Genomic DNA, 16,737 nt, shown 5'->3' on the forward strand with positions numbered 1-16,737 from the left:
TTGTTTTCACCGACTGGATGGATGTCCACCACCTTTGGCTGCATAGGATGTAGTCAATCTGATTTCGGTGCTGACCATCTGGTGAAGTCCATGTATAAAGCCGTCTTTTAGGTAGTAGTCCAGTAGTATAGAAAGGGTTAATTTGTATCAGAAAGAGTTAACTTGTCTGATACATTAGCTTGGAGTTCAAGACTAGGAAAAGATATTAAGACTGGGATTGGGACTACATTTTCCTTTGTTACTAACCTGGTTGCAATAGCTGTGGAGAGGGAGATGAATTATGCTTGCAGGTTTTGATTTTCTTTCTTTGCTTATGCATTATTATCCCTTAGGTGTCTATTTTTATAAACCTTGCTATGTGTATGTGGGCGGGGGGGGGGGGTGGTGCATCTTATCCCAGGGTCCCCATTTAACCAGCTCTGGGAAAATGAATTGCTGGGCAGGAATAATCTGAGTAGAATTAGTTGATTTGGGATCATAATCTACCATTGGCTGGGAAGAGATGCTTGACGTAGTCAACAGAAGGGCTAGAATGCTTTCCTGCTAAAATTGATCTTTACCTTTTTTTGCCACTAATATATTTTACCTTATAACAGTAACACATATACGTGTTTGCCACCAAACAAATGATGCATCTACACTGTAGAATTAAGGCAGTTTGACCCTACTTTTAACTGCCATGGCTCAGGGTTGTAGAGTAATGAGAGTTGTAGTTTTACAAGGTTTTTATCCTTCCCTGCCACAGTGTAGTGCATCAACTCCCATGATTCCCATGGCCCTGAACCATGGCAGTTAAAGGGATATTAAACTGCATTAATTCTATAGTATAGCTGCACTCAAAGTTTTGGGAAAGCCTGGAACATCACCCATATCAAGAACAGAATACTGCAGCTCCCACTAGCCCCAGCCACCATAGCCAGTGCTGAGTAATAGTGGGTGTTTTAGCTCAGCAAAAGCCATACAATTTCTACCCCTGATTTAGAAGGAAGTTCCACTGTTTTCAGTGATGAAGAGTTCTGGACAGCTCTTGAGTGTATACACTTTAATGGCATTTTCAGATGTTGCCTAATTTCAAGCCATTGGTTGATATTTAAATCCATGTTTAATGGAATAGATGACTAGTTGTAAACATAGTAGTAGTTCAGAACTGTATGCATTTTAGACATAATAGCTGTTTTTTAAAAGCCCTGAGAAGCTCTGAGAAATCACAGAAAGTGTTGATTATTCTTACAAGTTGCCTGCTGGAATAGAAAGTTCAGAATTCGTCGTAATTTATTTTTGCAAATGATTAAAATTCACATCGACAGCATGTTTGTGTAAGATGGAATTCAACTCAGAAAAATTAACATGTTATATTGTGTTCATTTGGATTTCAAAGAACCTCTGACCTACACATCAAAGTTGCCTATTACATATACATATATCCAATTATTTTAGCTTTTAACAATGCAGCATCACCTGCTGATTCTAAGCTTCACGTTAAAGATCAGAGTGAAGAGTTTGTGGAAAATAAAAATGTTATTTTTCTTTCCGCAGCCAAAATGAAACATATCAACTTGTCCTTTGCAGCCTGTGGGTTTCTGGGGATATACCACCTGGGGGCAGCATCTGCTCTTTGCAGACATGGTAAGAAGTTACTGAAGGTTGTCAAGGCCTTTGCCGGAGCTTCTTCTGGATCTTTGGTTGCTACTGTTCTTTTAACAGTGCCAGAAAATATAGAGGTAAATAGAAAAGGAACATGCAGTCTTGATAGTCTACTAATTTAGGATATCAACTGAACTAAAAAAAATTCAGGATCTGAATTATGCTACAAAGCAGCTATAGGCTACTGCTAGTATGTTTAGTCTTAAAGAAAATATATGGTAGTGATTCCTGGAAAGTATTTTTTTTTCAGCCTGCAAATCCTTTGTGTATCTGCTACATTGTACACTTATATGGGAAAGTTGATGAAAGGTTTTTATATTTGAGGGCTATTACTTATATAATTCCGATTCGATTATTTTATAGTACACACTTAGAAGTGTTTATCATGTGAGGATTTATCGTGTGGTTAAAAAGATGAACTTGAGGCAGGGGCTATAAAACTTCTATCATTCTAGTCCTAAAATATTTTCTATAAAAACGTACTTTACGGCAAAAGCAAAATAGGCTCACAGTTACAGCTAGTGTAATTGGCAAAAGCAAGCATGAGCACATTCTGTTGATATGAAATAGGAACAATAAATAATATTGCATTTTACTTTCCTTAATCTGAGAGTCAGCATGGTTTGAGGGTTTCCTAGGATGCCGGGAGACTGGGGTTAAAATCTCCATTCTGTCATGGAGATTATGACCTTGAGCAAATCACACTGTTTCAGCTTCAGAGGAGAGCAGTGTCAGACTGCTGCTGAACAAATCTTGCTAAGAAACCCATCTTGTAGTTGCCATAATTTGGAAATGAGAAAATATCAAAATAGCACGAGGTTTAGAAGCAGAAATGGCTAATAAATATGTTTGACAATTTTGGAAGGGGGGAGGGAGGTTTGCATTTTACAAATATAAAGTGAAGAAAGAAACAAAAAATATGAGAAAGGGGAAAGGAAGAGCAGGGAGAAATGTGAAGCTTAGGAATTTGGGCCAGCATTTATGTTAATGCAACCTGGCCATGTGTCCAAAAATGCATTTACTTAGAAATGACAGAGGTAGTAAAATACAGATTTATGCATGTGTAATATCTTATAGTAAGATCTAACCATTGAATGATGGATGGTGAATATTTGCATTTACAACCCCGGAGTGTCTTTTAGGAACAGTAAGACCACAGCCTTATTTGAATAAAATTGAGCTGCAGTGTTTTCCTGTACTGTAATGGTAACAGCTGGTGCTGCAGAGTGACTGAGGCAAGCCCTCTCTGATGGAAAACCATCAACAAAAGGAGCCAGCACCAATTGCCCACTTGAACCCTGCTCTCCACCAGCTCCTCTTAAGAGAGATAATGAGACCAGTAATTCCTCTTCACTTTGGAAAATATGCATTCATTCCTACTGCATCTGCAGTACATCATTAGCTCCTGATTGTGTAGTCTCTAGATTTAAAACATTGCAAGAAATTATGGCTGGGCATCCAGATGTCCAAATCCATGCACAAAGGTACAATTAGATACACATCTCAATTTTTAAATATCCTTATCATAGATGTGCGTTCGCAATATAAATCCACCATAATCCTCTCCCCAACAGAAATCTGAATCTGACAGAAAGTAGGTTCACGCTAACAGTTCGCTCTAGCAAAAACTGCAGTAATTGGTTTTGGGAATGAAACATGTTTTCTATAATTTTACTAATTAGAAGCATTAAAAAACTAAAAATAGTAAGTACGTCTATCTCAACCTAATGAGCTGCAGAGTATTGAATGCTAACAGTTTTAAAACTAAGTGATTCTAATACAATGGCTTTGATTTCCCTGCCTCCTATCAATCCAATATTACTTCTGGTTATTACTAAAACCCAACAAAATTGTATAATTTGCTGTTTGCTCTAAAAACTACACGACCATAGTTCCATATTTGCCTTAGTCATGACTTCTCAGGAGCTTTTGCCAGTCACTAGTGAGAATCATTGTTTAAATATTTTTTTTCTCTTAAATTTCCACAGTTTTGGGCACTGCCCATGTGTTTGTTGCAACTGTTTAAGCTGATTTTGCATTTTAACGAGCATTTGTCGTAGTAAATTACAACTGCTTGTCTGTGGCATTAAAATAACTGAATATTGCCACCCACAGTTTTCTGTGATTTAAATCTTCATGATTCTTTATATGTATTCAAGGATGTAATTTGCTTGAGAAGAATCTGAGAATCGTTTCCTTGTCAACTTCTGCCTCTTGGCTGGCGAGAATTTCGGGAATTTCACAGACTTTGGTTAAAATAAAAATAGTGACTCTTTGTTAAATCTACAAATATACATCTGTTCCATTAATCTCATCTGATCAGGTTTAAAATTAGATTCAATAGGATTATTTTTAAATGACTGACCATTTGTACTCACCTTTCTGCTCGTGCCTGTACCTTGGCCAGAGGTTCAGAAATATTTTTCGTGGAGTAGGTACATTTGAACATTTTGAGAAACCATAATTTACGATGCTAGAGCTATTATGAGAATCTTGGAAGCTTTTCTTTGATTATTGATTAAATGTACCTCACCCTTTGAACCAAACCTGGCTGGGGGGAGGGGGGGGAGTCTATGAACCTGGAGTATAGAAACCTTGGCCCTATAGATCATGACTAACTACCATATGCCATTCAACACCGTGGCAAAGCTTGATGGGAATACCAGTTCAAAAACATCCAGAGAAGCAGAATCTTTTCCAGCTCTATAATAACAATACCTGAGTTATCACAATATCTCAGTGTAGTTAATGTGAGATTTTTTTCTTTCATTAGCTTTGCCTTAGTTGAGGTATTTGTATCTATTGTTTCATAATGGCAGTAATGTACTAGCTCTAGCTTTTCACTGAGCTTCATGAGAGAGACTGTCTCTTGCTGTGTTTATACTTCATGCCTTTGGCAGGGATATCTGATTTTTTGTCTTAGTCATGTGACACATAATGCACATTGGTGATGAGAATTGGTATACATAATGGGAAATAGGAAATGTTTGTGCACATGCAACTGACACCATATAGGGAGGGGAAGTGTATTAATTGTTTTTTCTTTGTCAGTATGCTTTTACATAATTAAGTATTACTTTGACCTATTTAACTTCTTTATAAGAACTGTATATGTGTCTTTTTATACATAACTCTATAAAACCAGGTGGGGCATTTTTCAGGAATGTACAAAAATTACCTATGAATTTGCAGAAGATACTAGGAAACTGTATCTGGGAGCCCTCACACCAGGCTTTGATCTCATGGGAAAACTTAGGTAAGTATATTCTCAAATTTGGCTTATGTAAGCACCCTTAACAAATGGTTCTGAGGATAGTCTTGTTTGGATGGCTTCTTGTAATGACTTACAAGGGAAACGGCATATTCTCTTCTACCTAAATTATTTAGATGGTCTTTAATTATTGAAGCTGACTAATGTTTATTATTCTATTTTTCTGTAGGGGCTGCATTGATTCGATTCTCCCTCCTAATGCTCATGAGATAGCAGAAAATCGCCTCTTTGTATCAGTCACTAGTGCTAAAAATGGAAAGAACCATTTGCTTTCAAATTTTGCCTCCAGGGAGGATCTTGTTAAGGTAGGAGAGCTGCATATCACTTCTATAAATGAAAATGCATGACTGTCTCCAGGGTTGGAGCATTTAGGGTTTTTTTTTTATTAAGTGTGGTCTGAGAACTCTTCGTTTTATTCACTTCAGTGCTTCAAGAAGGACTGCTGACTTGTTTGAAATAACAACTGCCTGACCTGATATTTTTGAAAACTTTTGCAACTGGGCCTTATTCATTCCTTTAAAAATAATAATTCCCTCTTGAGTGTGTACCTTTGTCTCTGTGAGTGTGTACCTTTGCATGCCATGCACAATGTAGCATTAACCTTGATATTGTAAGTAAAATATAGTGAAGCATTGCAAGAGATAATTATTCCAATCTAGCATGGCCCTTTTTCTGTGTGGAATAGACTTCCATAAAGCAAACCACTTTGACTGCTTACATCAGTGGTTCTCAACCTGTGGGTCCCTAGGTGTTTGGCCTACAACTCCCAGAAATCCCAGCCAGTTTACCAGCTTGTTAGGATTTCGGACAGTTGAAGGCCAAAACATCTGGGAACCCACAGCTTGAGAACCACTGGCTTACATGTTTTGACATAGATAGGATCCATTATTATGAGATATTGTGCATCAGAGCTTTCCAAATATTTCATGTTGGTGATCCGATTTTTAGACAAACATCATTTTGCGGCACAGTTATTCAGTTTTGCTAGCAAACTAAAGATTAAACCAACCCTTATAACCCTTATAAGAGATATGGATACATAAATAAATTATAATAATGAAATCTATGGAAACAGAACATATCTCATGAAAACCTTTCATTTATATTTTTTGAATTATATGATTTGTAAAATAAAAACATTAATTAATGTTAATTTCCAAGATTTTTCTCATTTTTCATTATGTCCATGTGACATATCTCCGCATCTCGGCTGACACAAAGTTGTATAGAGATGTAGTTAGACCAGATGTAAAGTAACAAGCAACTTGAAAGCCTTCCTCCTATTACCACCTTTTTGTTTTGTGTCTTTTAAATTGTAAACTTCTTAAGAGGGGGATTATCTTATTTGTTGACAGCCTGTATAAGTTGTTCTAGGATACATTCTGTCTGTAGAGTTGGGTAAAAATGCTTTTTTAAAACAGCCAAGATAAGTGGTCACTTATGAGAGCTTATTTCAGATGAAATGTCGTTTTCTCAATTTGGAAGCAATTGAAAAAGAAAAGTCTTACTACTCTAGAACCAGAAAAAAAATATTTGTTGGTGATATCACTGCTTGACTTACCTGAATGTCTGCTTTTTGTAGATGGCACCATGTGTAGCCAGAACATGGGGCATAATTTAGCACTGCAAAAATGAACATAGGTGAGCTCAATTGCTTCCCCATATTATCTGAATTCACCTAACCCGAGCCCTCGATGGCACAATGGGTTAAAACCTTGTGCTGGCAGGACTGAAGACCTACAGGTCAGAGATTCGAATCAGGGGAGAGCGTGGATGAGCTCTCTCTGTCAGCTCCAACTCCCCATGTGGAGACATGAGAGAAATCTCCCACAAGGATGATAAAACATCAAAAACTCAAGTCATCCCCTGGGCAATGTCTCACACCAGAAGCGACTTGCAGTTTCTCTAGTCACTCCTAACATGAAAAAAAACCCCAAAACCTAACTCTGGTTTAATGAAGCAATCCAAGGTCCCCAGTTGTACTATGGGAAGAAATTGTTAGGAAAAGTAGTTAAAATTAGCCACCTCTAAGATTTTTTCATGTAACTCTAGCCTGTGGCTGATCTGAAATATGAGCTGAAGCTTCAGTTTGCCATCCTTTGACTGTACCAGAAGAGGACAGGAAATGGCATGGTGTCTTTGTGAAGCCCAAACTTTGTTTTATATTCCTGTTGTGACATTAAAGCACAATTTTGCATTCTGTTCAGTAACTTATGATATTACGTCATTAGGCACAGTGAAGCAGCAGATCCTGAAATGAATTGACAGATAGTTATTATTGAATGGGAAAAAATAGTTATTACACAACAAGTATCTTTTAGTAAAAAGTAATGAAAGCCAGCAGAAATTATTAGCATATTAAAACATGTTTATTGTCCATCCTCTCTACCCTTTCCTACAGGTCCTCCTAGCCAGCAGTTTTATTCCTTTGTATGCAGGAATCAATGCGGTGGATTATAAAGGACAGGTCTGTGTGATTAAACGTCCTCTATATTTTGGATGCTACATTTATGTGGGTACTGTTAAAATCATTCTCGCCATTAAGAAGATCAGCACTAATAAAAGCTAGTGTTCTTTAATAACTCCATCTTACATTTAACTTCTGTAGCAAGGTGACCTTTAAAAACACTGCTTCCTGTTGTATTCCAGCTGGTTTTCCTGACATCATCTAAAGCAGGGGCAGACAAGTTGGCTTTTTTGAAGAATTTTGGCTAGATCCCAGAGGGCTATACTGCCATTTGAAATGACAAGAAGGAATATTTTGTAACTCCAGATTAATTAGTGGGAGGTGGTGCGGGGGTACTGCTTTTAGGCTGCCCACTAAATTTGCTTTAATGTTATGGAACATTTCAAAGTCCTCCTCCCCCCCCCCCCCCCAAAAAAAAAGAGAGCATTTTTGTGGGGCAAAATGAAGTGCTGGGTCTGCCCAACAGTGACACAGTATTCCCTCTCCCCGAAGGCATTTTGCTGTCTACATAATTCCCAGACATAATTCCTAAAGGCACCATTGATTTAGGTGGCATGGTAGAAAGGGTTAACTTATGGTCCTATCACATTACACTGTTTTAACTCTACATTTCACTTAAACTGCTATTCCACTTCATGTGGAATCCTGGGACTTGCAATTCACAGAGGGACATTTAAAATTTGCAGCCAGAGAGCTCTTGGTTCTCACTAAACTACAGACTCCGCAGTTTCTCAAAATGTCATCATTGCAGTTAAAGTGGAATACAGTACTACATTGTGGAATATAGCAATATCAACACAATAACCCACTGTGATAATCCTTCATTGCTTTTAGATCTCCATTGGTGTCTGATAGTAGAATTCATCATTATTATGTTAATGTCTTGTGGAATCTGTGTATTACTGATGTGGGAGTAGATGAAAGTTTTGGTTTCTTTGTTTTGTTTGCTGAATTTGTGTATGAGAATGGTTTGACTTGTTTACTACTAACAAACAACAAAACCTTTATTTATATTTATTATTTGTACCAAGCCACAGATGTAACATTGATAAAGCACAAAATTACAGTAAGAGCAACTTTTTACATTTTAGTACAGTGGAGGTGAAAGGTTATGTCTGCTAATTCCCTTTCTGCTATGCCAGCATTAAAAATGCAGGGGATTTTGAAGCATTGCTTGCATGGAAAGTATGATTCTTCTTCACCTCGTGTGCTCTTTTGTCTCGAAAAAGGAACTGGAGATCACCAACACTTTTCAGAAGGTTGTCTGGGTATCTTTTAGTTGCGGAGTTGTGTTGCTTTATGATTCCCATGGTTGAGATGCCTCAATAGCCTCAAGAAAACTGTGTCTTTCTGCCTTTCCTCTAACCTGGACTTCTATTGTAGCAGACATATGCAGTTCCAGGACTACTTCCTGAGCGATGGTTTAGAGGATGAGTAAGAGAGACTTAATCATTTACCCATCTGATTATACGTTTGTGTGGTTCATGAAGCAACACATAGCACTCTAAAACGAACGAGCCCAGTTACATAGATTTAGATACCTGAATTTGCTTGTAGATGTATATTCCATTAAGCTTAGTCTTCATGCTTCATGTGCTTCTTTTAAATGGATTTTAACTGCGCAGTATTTCACAGTATCTCTTTGGCCTGTAATATATGTGTGAATTACTAGAAATAATATGGATCTGAATTATGAAGAGGTACATTTGAATATGATGCCGTGGGATAACATAGGTTTCCGAAAAGGAGAGCATCCTCCCTAAGGACTGAACCATTTCCATTGCTGCTTCAGGAAGCATTAATAAGGAGTGTCAAGAGATTGCGTCTTCAAAGGCTTTGGCCTTTCCTTGTTTTTCTGACTGCTGATGTATCCCTGTTGTAGTATTTTCTGAGAGGTATGAGGGTTCAAGATTTCTTGGAGAAAGGGGCCATGCACATACTGGCTCTTCAGTCTACTGTTGGCACACAGTGTCTCAGTCCTCAACCTCCATATGCTGAGAAGATATGAAGCAGAGAACTATTTGTGTAACTTTGTGCTTGGGTTCAGGACTCTATTTGAACATGACTCTGATGACAGAGGGAAATAGCCAGGATTGCACAGTAGTGGATGTGCACTGGCATATTAAAGACAGGCCTAGCATATGTAGCTCTTTTCTTCTACCTCATTTGAATATTTGCACATTTAAGAGAATTTTGGGTAGAAATGTCCCTGACCTCAGAAGAGAAAGGCCACCCTGCTTTACTAGTGGCTTCTAAACAGCCTCAAGCCATGTCCTCATAGCTTGTGTTATAGAAACAGACTTTTGCTGTAAGTGGTAATTATGGCACCTACAGATGCCATCACCTGTTTTGGACCTGTTTTTAAATTGATTTGGACCTGTTTTAAAATTTTACCTCCAAGCAAGCACCAGAATGGTGAAAAGTGTTGGAAGTTACAATTCAGCAATATGGTGTGTGTGCAACATTTCCCAGCTGACACCTAAATGGAATTGCTAGTCTGTGCAAGAGTAAACCCATTGAATCAGCAATAGCAAGTTAATGCAAGGTCATTCTTTGCACATGAAAATGGCTCAAGCTGAAGCTTTGGAGGTTTATATCTATAAGACTGTCCCTTTTTGTTGTTGCTCCATTCTGAAAATGCCTGTGATAACATAGCTGTCGATAAGCCACAAATTTTTAGCAAAAAAGGGGACATTGGAGAGTTTTTATTCTGGCTTCATTTTACTTTGGAATAAATTCTGCTATCAGGAATGGTTAATTGAAAATTAAATGCCTGGCAGCTGGACATTTGCTTGTCTTGTTTACAAATTGCCCCAGTTCGCGATATTAATTGATCCTTAAATGTAAGATCAAGATAAACACAATATAGATGGGACTACTTCTGAACTTTAGCCCCTGATTTGGTCCTGTTTTTAAATTCTTGTTCACCCAGGAGGTTAGCTATCTCAACAAATCTTATGTTTTATTAGCCTCAGCATGCAATTTCTGCAAAATAACACATAATCCTCTGTGACCATCTTACAGACTCCCATAAATCATACACACATTTTGCACCATTCTGTGGGTAATGAATCCTGAGGGGCATAATTGAGAGAATTAAAAAAGGAAATCTGACCATCAGGAAATTCAGGAGGTTTTATGAGGCTTCTGAGAAGACTGTTAGACTGTAAAATATCATAAGCAGATAAGTAAATAAGTGGATTAAACTTGCAAGGTGTTATTTCCAAAAGAAGCATTTTGAAAAAGTACGAGAATATTGTATTTAATTAGCATCCCATTAAGATAAGGAAGTTTTGGAACAGAAAATTTTGGATAAATTGCTGACTATATGTAATACGAAAATAGATTTGGAAAAGATATTCAAATGTAGAATAATGGATCAGGTTAGATGGACAGGATGTAATTAACTCAAATTTCATTTTCTATTAGAAATGGATTGATGGTGGTTTAACCGATGGCCTCCCTATTCTGCCAATGGGCCGAACTGTGACTGTTTCTCCCTTTTCTGGACGACTAGATATCTGTCCACAAGACAAAGGGCGGATGGATGTCTATGCTAAAGTTGCAAAACAAGACTTAAAGGTCAGTTGTGCCATCAAAGTGATGTGTCTCATAGTTTTGGAATAATACTTACCTGTTTGGGGAAGTATTTGAGCTAAACCTGGTTCTGATAATATTACAATTCCTTATCTATATTTCTATGCATGTAGATTCACTTTATGCCCAGTTTGCTATCAGGTTACTGATGTGAAGCTTGTATAAATAAATTCATTCACCAAGATAAAGTCATAGCCTAAGGCTTAACAAACCTCTCTCAGTTTAAGATTTTTTTTAAAAAAAAACAAAACAAAAACATAATCCAGGGATTGAGCATGTTCAACATTTAAAACAATAGATAAAAAAGAAATCAAATTTGAGAGCATGTTGATGAGAACAAAGCAGTGTTGTCACAGAATTGTAGAGCTGGAAGAGACCGCAAGGTTCATTCAGTCCAATCTGCCATGCGGGAATACACAACTAAAGTATCCCTGGAAAGTCCTCTTCAGACATCCAAAGATGGAAAGCCCACCACATTGGAGGAAGCTTATTCCCCTGGTAGACAGCTTTTATAGTATAAAAAAGTTCTTCCTAATGTTTATATGGAATCTCTTTTCTTGTATTATGGACCCATTGGTTTTTCTTGAGTCTCTGGACCAGCATGAAACAAGCTTGCTTCACCATCTCCATGGCATCTGTTTGGCTATTTAAAGATCACTATCATGTTACATTTCAATCTTCTCTTCTCCAAGCAGAACATACCCGGCTCCTTAAGCTGTTCCTCATAAGACTAGGATTGCAAGGCCTTTGTTTGGCTTGGTCATCCTTATTTGAATATGTTTCAACTTGTTTTTAACTCTGATGCCCAGAACTGGACATAGTATTCCAGGTGATGTATGACCAAAGCAGAATAGAGTGTCCCTATTACTTTACTTTAATCCTCTTCTTGATACAGCCAGTTGATAATATCATATCAGTTCTCAGGCTCATTTATTTGACTCAACTGCCTCATATTTATAATATGTTTAAAATATTTTATATCATCCTTTATCTTATTACAAAATGTAATAAAACCCTGATGTAATGAATAATAAAAACTATAAAACAGCATCAACTGTAGCAATAAAGAGCAGAAAATATAGAAAATAGATAACTCATATCAACTAACTTAATCAAGCAGTTTGAAATGCCTGAGAAACAAATAGATTTTGACCTGGAAACGAAAATACTATTCTGTAATAGATAAGTTTTAAATGAGAATCACAGTAATAAGGATCTAGCTGAGCCTGGTACAGCCAGTAAGTTAACTGGGTGATCCTGCCCTAGTTTCTATCTCTTGGTATAACCATGCCTCATAGAACTGTTCTGAGGATAAATTACCAAAAGTGGTGATACGCCAGGAGAATTACCCTTAGCACCCGGAAGAAAGGGTGGGATGCAAATGAAATAAATGAAGTGGTTAAGTGTTGTCAATGTGGGAAAAAGCCATACTCTGTGAAAAATATCTATCCTTGAAGAGTTTATATAGCTGAGATGAGGAACCATTTATTTTGCAGTAATCTCAGACATAAAAAGACATAAAGGAACCCAGTGAGACAAATATTGATTCCATTAATCTCATGAGACTAGGCAGAAAATTGTGGGGTTCACAGCAGAAAAAATGTTGCCATAGGCTACTCCACCCCACAACAGAAGCTATAGTGACTGCTTTGTTTCTTGCTTTGTTTCTTACTTACAGTTGTCCACTGCAAATTTTGTAAGACTTCACCAGGCTCTGTTTCCTCCAGGCCAGGAGAAAATGGAATCACTCTACCAGGAAGGATATGATGATGCCATACATTTTTTACTGAAGGAAAACTGGTTTGAATAGATTATGTGAGTCGAAAATTAACAGTGTCTGATGGCTGTCAAAGCAAAGCTACAAACGCTCCACAGAGCCCACGGGATTGCTGTCACGATTTCTGTTTATCTAAAATGAATGCCATAGGACTTGCATCTGTCGCTGTCAAACAAGTGTTTATATTTAGGTGTGTTGGATGGAATTGGTAAACAGGTTCAAATGCAACGGAATTGGACTTAATGTAGTAAGCAATTCTGCTTTTTAAAAAGGATTGATTTTGGACTTTGTTTTGGAGGGGATTTTTTTTCCAATTGTTTTTGTTCCCATACAGCATGCAAGTATAATTCAACAAATTTTATTTGTTCATATTAGTACGATTTGAGATTTATGCTCAGATTACAGACAGAAAATATGAACTGTCAGCAGAGAGTTACTTGTGTTCTTTCACAATTAATCCTGTTGGCATGCCCATTAATTGACTTATTCATTTTCATTTTTAAATCCAGTTGTCGTCGTCCCCCTCCCCTGCTGGTGTACTCTCAAGCATGAACTCTAATTACAAAGAAGCTGTGGGAAACAAAACAGCTTAATTGCATATCTTTTAATTGCTATGCATGTGTGTTTTGCTATTAGTACATCTTGTTCTTTAAATAAATTCCATAACTTTTAAAATTTTCATTTGCATATGTACTGTCTTATTTTCTCACATGTAAAATACATTGCTGGTGGGGAGGGCAGTTAAAGGTGTGTGTGTTTTTTTTTTAAAAAAATAGACATCCCCACATACTATGAGCCTCTTCTTATGATATATCAGTGGACTAGTTTCTATCAAGAATACAATATAGTGGAAAGCCATGTAACAATGTTGGAAAAAATCAGATGCACATAGGATGAGAATGTGTAAACAAGGATCTATGGATTTTAATTCGTCACAAAGTAAACATCAGCAGACTACAGTTTCAAGCCTATGGGACAGTAACAGTGCCACTCTATTGGGTCTGGTCTCCCCTCTAGTGCACACCGAAGCATATGCAAAAGAGGGCAATCAAAATGATAAAGATATGGAAATGGCTGAAGGAGTTGGTTATGTTTAGTGTAGAGAAGACTGAATGCCACTTTTAATTATCTAATGGGAAGTTAGATAGACAATGCAACAATTTGTAATATAAAATATGTAATATAATGCAACAATTTGTAATATAAAATTTGTAATATAAAAATTTGTAATATAAAAAAGGAAAATCCAACAAAATATTAGAAAGATGTTTCTGACAGTAAGAACTGTTTGGCAGTGGATCAAGCTACCTCAGATGTTGTTGGCTTTACTAGGATTCTAAAATAGAGGTTGGATATTATCAATGACCACCGGTTGGATATAGATTGGGATTAGGGATTGGATTAGAACATGGCTTCTTACACTTTTCCCACTCACAACTCCTTTCTTCCTGATAAATGTTTACATGTCCCCAAATATATAGGTATATAAAATTACCGTAAAAACCGGAGTACTGGACGACTTTCTAAGCCAAGAAAGTCATCTCAAAAATGGGGGGGTCGTCTTAAACGCCGGGTATACCAGCATAACAGTGTGTTGGAACGCCATTTGCCACTCCATCAATTGAATCTGCCTTCCTTGCATCCCAGGCAGCACCTCGCCGCCGTTGTAACTCTTGTTGTTCCCTTGCCTGAGGAGAAGGGAGGGGGCAAGGAGGAGGAGTGCTGGGAATCGAAGCCGGAGGGGGGGGGGAGGCAATGTGGGGAGTCTTTCCTCCCCTCAAAAGGAACAGAGTTCAAAAAGGGACTCCCCAAACTGGGAAACTAACCTCATAGCGGATCTCCTTCAAGGAGACCGGCAAAACCGCCTGTGGAGCATTCCCCCAGAAGAGGCTCCTGGAGGGAGAGAACGAGGCTTGAACAGCCTCGCTAAGCCAATCGCCTTCATTTAAAAAAAAAGAAGCAGAACAGGGGGAATTATAAGAAACCACAGCAGAAGAAGGAGAAAGGAAACAGAGAAGAGAGCTTGCAGCAGAAAGGGACGAAAATTAAAGGAATTTAAAGGAACCGAGGAGGAGAGAACTAGAGAAAAAGCAATCCAAGAAGGTCTGTAAAGCACAGATAGTGCTTACTGGAAAGAGAGATGAAGAGAGACAGGAGAGAAAGAAGCAGTAAACCACGGAAGGAATACAAATGCAAAAAAGGAGTTGGGCTTACTGTGTGTACTGTGCTTATTGTGGCTCCTTTAAGAGAAAAGGGAAGCTCCGAACCAGGAAGGAGCTGAAGCAGGCAAACGCAGGCAAAAGGGGAGGAGTCGCGACTCCAGAGGAGGCAGGGAGGTGAAGAAATGAGGAAGAAGGGCAGTCCAAAGCCAAAAAGGATATGGAAGAAGGGAAGGAGACAGAATAGGGAGGCAGTAAAGGCAGAAGCACGGTCAGTAAGGGCAGAAGTAAGAGGTGGAGAGATAAGCTCTGGAGAGAACTGATGAATTGAAGAAAGGAGAAAAAAGGAAAGAAGGAAGGGAGAAGAGAAAGGGTCTAGAGCCTGAGAGGGATATTGAAGAATAAACATAATAAAAAGAACAATAAAATAATAAACAGCAAGAAATAAAGAAAAAATAACAAAATGAGTAAAAAGAATAGACAGATGCCCAAAAAAAGGAGAGAGGGAGTGAGGAGAAGAAAAGACAATAAAGGAAATCAGCTGGGGAATTTAATTAATGAGACTCCCCTGGTCCATCACATACAAAAAGAAAAATCCTCAGGGTTTTACATCCTAATCAAGAAAGAGCAATTACTAGGAGGATCCTTGGGACAATTACAGAAGAAAGAATTAAGGTTAAAAGCAAGCTAGTGGGCAGACACATTAATATGGACAAATTTACAACTCCTAAAATGAACAAAAACCTCACAACCATAGAATCATAGAATCATGGAGTTGGATGAGACCTCGTGGGCCATCCAGTCCAACCCCATTCTGCCAAGAAGCAGGAATATTGCATTCAAAGCACCCCTGACAGATGGCCATCCAGCCTCTGTTTAAAAACTTCCAAAGAAGGAGCCTCCACCACACTCCGGGGCAGAGAGTTCCACTGCTGAACAGCTCTCACAGTCAGGAAGTTCTTCTTCATGTTCAGATGGAATCTCCTCTCTTGTAGTTTGAAGCCATTGTTCCGCATCCTAGTCTCCAGGGAGGCAGAAAGGAAGCCTCCTCCCTCCTCCCTGTGACTTCCTCTCACATATTTATACATGGCTGTCATATCTCCTCTCAGCCATCTCTTCTTCAGGCTATACATGCCCAGCTCTTTAAGCCGCTCCTCATAGGGCTTGTTCTACAGACCGCTGATCATTTTAGTCGCCCTCCTCTGGACACATTCCAGCTTGTCAATATCTCTCTTCAATTGCGGTGCCCAAAATAGGACACAATAACCACACTAACAAGAAGACTCTCCATACAAGGGGAACCATCTTTATAAGACCTTACGTTACAATTACAGAAAATACAGGATAACCAAGAAAAAATGCAGGAAAGTCTGCAAAAAACATTCCAAGAGAAGACAGGGAAACTAATAAGCGAAATCAAAGAAGAAATCTCAACAATCAAAAAAGATGTCAGAGATATCCAACAAGAATTAAAGATAATTCAAAAAGAGAAAGCCAGCATTACAAAATCATGTGATAAGATTAACCAGAAAATTAGGGTTTCCACTATCAAGGAGAGTGAGTGGGGTTGGACTGGATGGCCATTGGGGTCCCTTCCAACTCATGGGTTCCATAATCATCATCATTATCAAGCAGAACTGGATAGCCATCTGTTGGCAGGGCTTGCATTGTGTCTTCCTGCTGACAGGAGTGAGTGGGGTTGGGCTGGATGGCCATTGGAGTTCCTTCCAACTCAAGGGTTTCATAATAATAATAATAATAATAATAATAACAACAACAACAACAATAACAAAGCAAAACTTGATGACCACCTGTTGCATTA

General features: G+C 38.2%; 1 protein-coding gene across 10 annotated transcripts in view; it reads left to right on the top strand.

Annotated features, from left to right (window-relative positions):
* PNPLA4 (patatin like phospholipase domain containing 4) overlaps positions 1-13,437 on the top strand; it is a 29,287-nt gene extending 15,850 nt beyond the window's left edge. For 8 of the 10 annotated variants that reach the window (XM_060769917.2, XM_067466810.1, XM_060769912.2 and 5 more), the window contains 6 exons: positions 1,537-1,721; positions 4,806-4,900; positions 5,085-5,220; positions 7,317-7,382; positions 10,812-10,964; positions 12,658-13,437. In XM_060769917.2, the coding sequence (XP_060625900.2) occupies positions 1,537-1,721; positions 4,806-4,900; positions 5,085-5,220; positions 7,317-7,382; positions 10,812-10,964; positions 12,658-12,789 (767 nt within the window). In that variant the 3' untranslated portion in view covers positions 12,790-13,437. Of the gene's footprint in view, positions 1-1,536; positions 1,722-4,805; positions 4,901-5,084; positions 5,221-7,316; positions 7,383-10,811; positions 10,965-12,657 lie in introns of those variants that run through there. The other 2 variants (XM_060769919.2, XM_060769920.2) reach the window with 2 other exon arrangements.
* The last annotated feature ends 3,300 nt before the right edge of the window (positions 13,438-16,737 follow it).

This window comes from Anolis sagrei, chromosome 3, assembly GCF_037176765.1.
Source record: "Anolis sagrei isolate rAnoSag1 chromosome 3, rAnoSag1.mat, whole genome shotgun sequence".
NCBI classification, from domain to species: domain Eukaryota; kingdom Metazoa; phylum Chordata; class Lepidosauria; order Squamata; family Dactyloidae; genus Anolis; species Anolis sagrei.